Here is a 3,164-nt window from a genome sequence, read left to right as displayed (position 1 = left end):
AGCAGTACTAACACCCCTGTCCAGGAGCTGCTTGGCTGCTGCCCCACTTCTTCTGCATCATGCCAGTGCTGCTGCCATAAGGTGAGGCAGGTGGGGGGGAGCTGCCCCACGCACCCCGCAACTGCTTATCATGCCAAAGGACCCCCCGCAGACAGGCCTACCATGCCGCCATTACCTGTCACACCTTGCCTGTTCGGTAGTGGCTTCTCTCACTTTCTCCTTCCTCCTCCTCCTTTAAACAGGCCTTTGCTCCTGTTCTATTTTTTCAGACCCAGATCTTAGTTTGTCCAGAGCCTGTGCAGAGGGTTTTTGGAAACAAGGCCCCGTAGTGATCGGGTGGGGTGGGAACCATTCCCTTTGCTTTTGGACAGGCTCCAAACTTTGCTGGAAGGAGCAGCCCGAGGGTTCCAATCTGGCTTTGCTGCAAGCAAAGGGATTGGAGGCATGTGAATGCATGCTAGCCTGGCGTCTCAAAAAAACGGGTTTTTTTCCCCACTGCGGATTTTCGCTGTTTAACTTTTTTAAAAGTTTACGTGATGCAGAACAGGAAGGATCCACATTCTGCATCAAGTAAACTTTAAAGAAAGTTATACAGTATGGCAGCAAAAATCCAGCCGGAGGGGGGGAAATCAGTTTTTTTGAGATGCCAGATTAGCATGCATTCACGTGCCTCCAATCCCCTTGCTTGCTGCAAAGCCAGATTGGAGCAACCGAGATCCAGGACTGAAAAAGCAGCTACAGGAGCAAAGAACTGTTCAAAGCAGGAGGAAGAAGGAAAAAGTGGGAGAAGCCACTACCGAACAGGTGAGGCTTGACAGGTGTCGGGGCATGGTAGGCCTGGCTGCGGGGGCCCTTCGGCATGGTAAGCGGTTGCGGGGTACGTAGGGCAGCTCCCCCCTCCCCTCTCCCTGTGTCTAGCAACCAGATGGTGTGATGGACTGGGCAGCCAGCCGGCTGCACAGGCTCTTAAGTAGGGCTTATTTTTGGGGTAGCGCTTATATTAGGCCCAACCCCCAAAATCAAGCTAGATCTTATTTTCAGGGTAGGTTTTATTTTCGGAGAAACATAGTAATACTCCTTTCTCCTCCAATTGTCCCCACAACAACACTACGAAGTGTGTTGGGCTAAGAGAGAGTGACCAGCCCAAAGTCACCCATCTGGCTTTCATGCCTAAGATATAGACTAGAAATCACAGACTCTTGGTTTCTAGCCTGGTGCCTTAAGCACTAGAGCCAAACTAGCCTCAGTTCTCACCTCTCATCTTCTCAAAATGCAGGATATGAAATAATGGATTTATGTTAGAGAAAAACAAGTTCCACTTGGATGCTAGAAAAATTGTTTAGGGGTTATAAAAGTTGAATGCATTTGAAATTCTTTTTATTTTTCTTGGCAAAACTGCAGTCAATAGGGATATGTTCAGATATCTTCCAAACACTAGAGATAGTAGTTTTCGTAGCCCAAACAATAGAAAAAGAAAAACAAGACTAGCAACAGTGTTTTCTTTTTGTAAATAATATTGACAATATGCAAATGTGCACGCAAATCAAAATTCCACTGGAGTATATTACATGGGTGTTTGCTTGTTTTTGGTGGAGGTTAGACATGTTAACAATAAAGGACAGATATTTACATTAAATAATACTATCTAGTAAACTAGATACAAAGAATTTGTACTATCTACTTTGTTAATATTTTTTTAAAACATTCAACAGCTAAACTTTGTTCGATTTTACCTCCCTCTACTTATCCATGAACATGAAAAAGTGATTTATTTTGATGACGACGTGATTGTACAAGGTAAGCTATGAAAAAAAAAATCCTGCTTTTTTCCTAATACATCATTTCCAAAATATTTATGTCATTGTTACAACTTTGCTCTGTCTTATACATCTGAATGTTTGAAAGTAGTGGCAAGGGTCTTATAATGAAATTGTTAGAGACTTTTTAAGTTTTATATCAGAATATGTAAAGGCAATTGATAATATTTCTTGAGAGAGGAAATAACCTTGTTTTTTCTTAGGAGACATCCAAGATCTATTTGATACAAAGTTAATTCGAGGACATGCTGCAGCTTTTTCAGATGACTGTGATCTACCTTCAACTCATGAAATGGTTAGAAGTGTAGGAATGCAGGTAAAAAAAACATTTCTAAAATATATTAATTGGTGATGGTAGTAAGGGGAAGGTTATATTTTTCCTTTTTTTAAAAAAAAAGCTTAGCCCTAGGTTAATCTTAGAGGTTTAGTAGAACTGGCTTATATTTGTATGAGAGACTTCCAGGAATACAAGGCTGTAGGTTATATTGAGATACTGAAAAAATAATAAAACAATCTTGGAAGAACTTCTGTAGTGATGCTCAGAAATCTACATAGATTGTTCAAGAGTCAAACATGAATGTATTTTTAGTGCAGGAATGTGCAGCAGTGTAACTGTTTTGTTTTGTGCTTCACTAATAGTATAATAAGGAAAGGAAGTTGTGACAGAAAAGACCTGTATAAACGGGCTTAAAATTTTGATGAATGCTGCTTGCCTTTAAAGGTTTATAAATGTAACATCTCCCCTCAATTTAAAACACGGAAACGGCATTGGCCACGCTGGTCAATGATCTCTGGAGGGCCCGGGATAGGGGTTATTCCTCTGTCCTTGTTCTTTTGGACCTCTCAGCGGCTTTTGATACCGTGGACCACGGTATCATGCTGCAACGTTTGGGTGGGTTAGGAGTGGGAGGCACTGTTATGCGGTGGTTCTCCTCCTTCCTCACTGACCGTACGCAGTCTGTATTGGCAGGGGGACAGAGGTCGACCCCAAGGCCCCTAATTTGTGGGGTGCCACAGGGGTCGGTCCTCTCTCCCCTTTTGTTCAATATTTATGTGAAGCCGCTGGGAGAGATCATTCGTGGCTTTGGGGTGGATTTCCATCAGTACGCTGATGATACTCAGCTGTACATTTCCACCCCAGGCCACCTCAACGATGCCCTTGACGTGATGGCCCGTTGCCTGGAGGCCGTAAGGGTCTGGATGGGGAGGAACAGACTCAGGCTCAACCCTTCCAAGACCGAGTGGCTGTGGCTGCCGGCGCCTCGGCATAGTCAGCTGACTCCATCGCTGACTATAGGGGGCGAAATCTTGGCTCCCTCGGAGAGGGTACGCAATCTGGGGGTCCTC

The 3,164-nt window shown here is 44.0% G+C and overlaps 1 protein-coding gene across 1 annotated transcript in view; it reads left to right on the top strand.

Moving 5' to 3' along the window:
* Positions 1–3,164, top strand: part of GLT8D2 (glycosyltransferase 8 domain containing 2) — a gene marked incomplete in the record, with an annotated part of 24,450 nt that overhangs the window by 16,721 nt on the left and 4,565 nt on the right. Inside the window, 2 exon segments of the mRNA XM_015823865.1 lie at positions 1,713–1,797; positions 2,021–2,133. Coding sequence (XP_015679351.1) covers positions 1,713–1,797; positions 2,021–2,133 — 198 coding nt within the window.

This window comes from Protobothrops mucrosquamatus, unplaced genomic scaffold, assembly GCF_001527695.2.
Source record: "Protobothrops mucrosquamatus isolate PMUCROS unplaced genomic scaffold, P.Mucros_1.0 scaffold2019, whole genome shotgun sequence".
Taxonomy (NCBI): Eukaryota; Metazoa; Chordata; class Lepidosauria; order Squamata; family Viperidae; genus Protobothrops; species Protobothrops mucrosquamatus.
The sequence above is the reverse complement of the archived record's forward strand: the minus strand, read 5'-3'. Positions and strand labels throughout refer to the sequence as shown.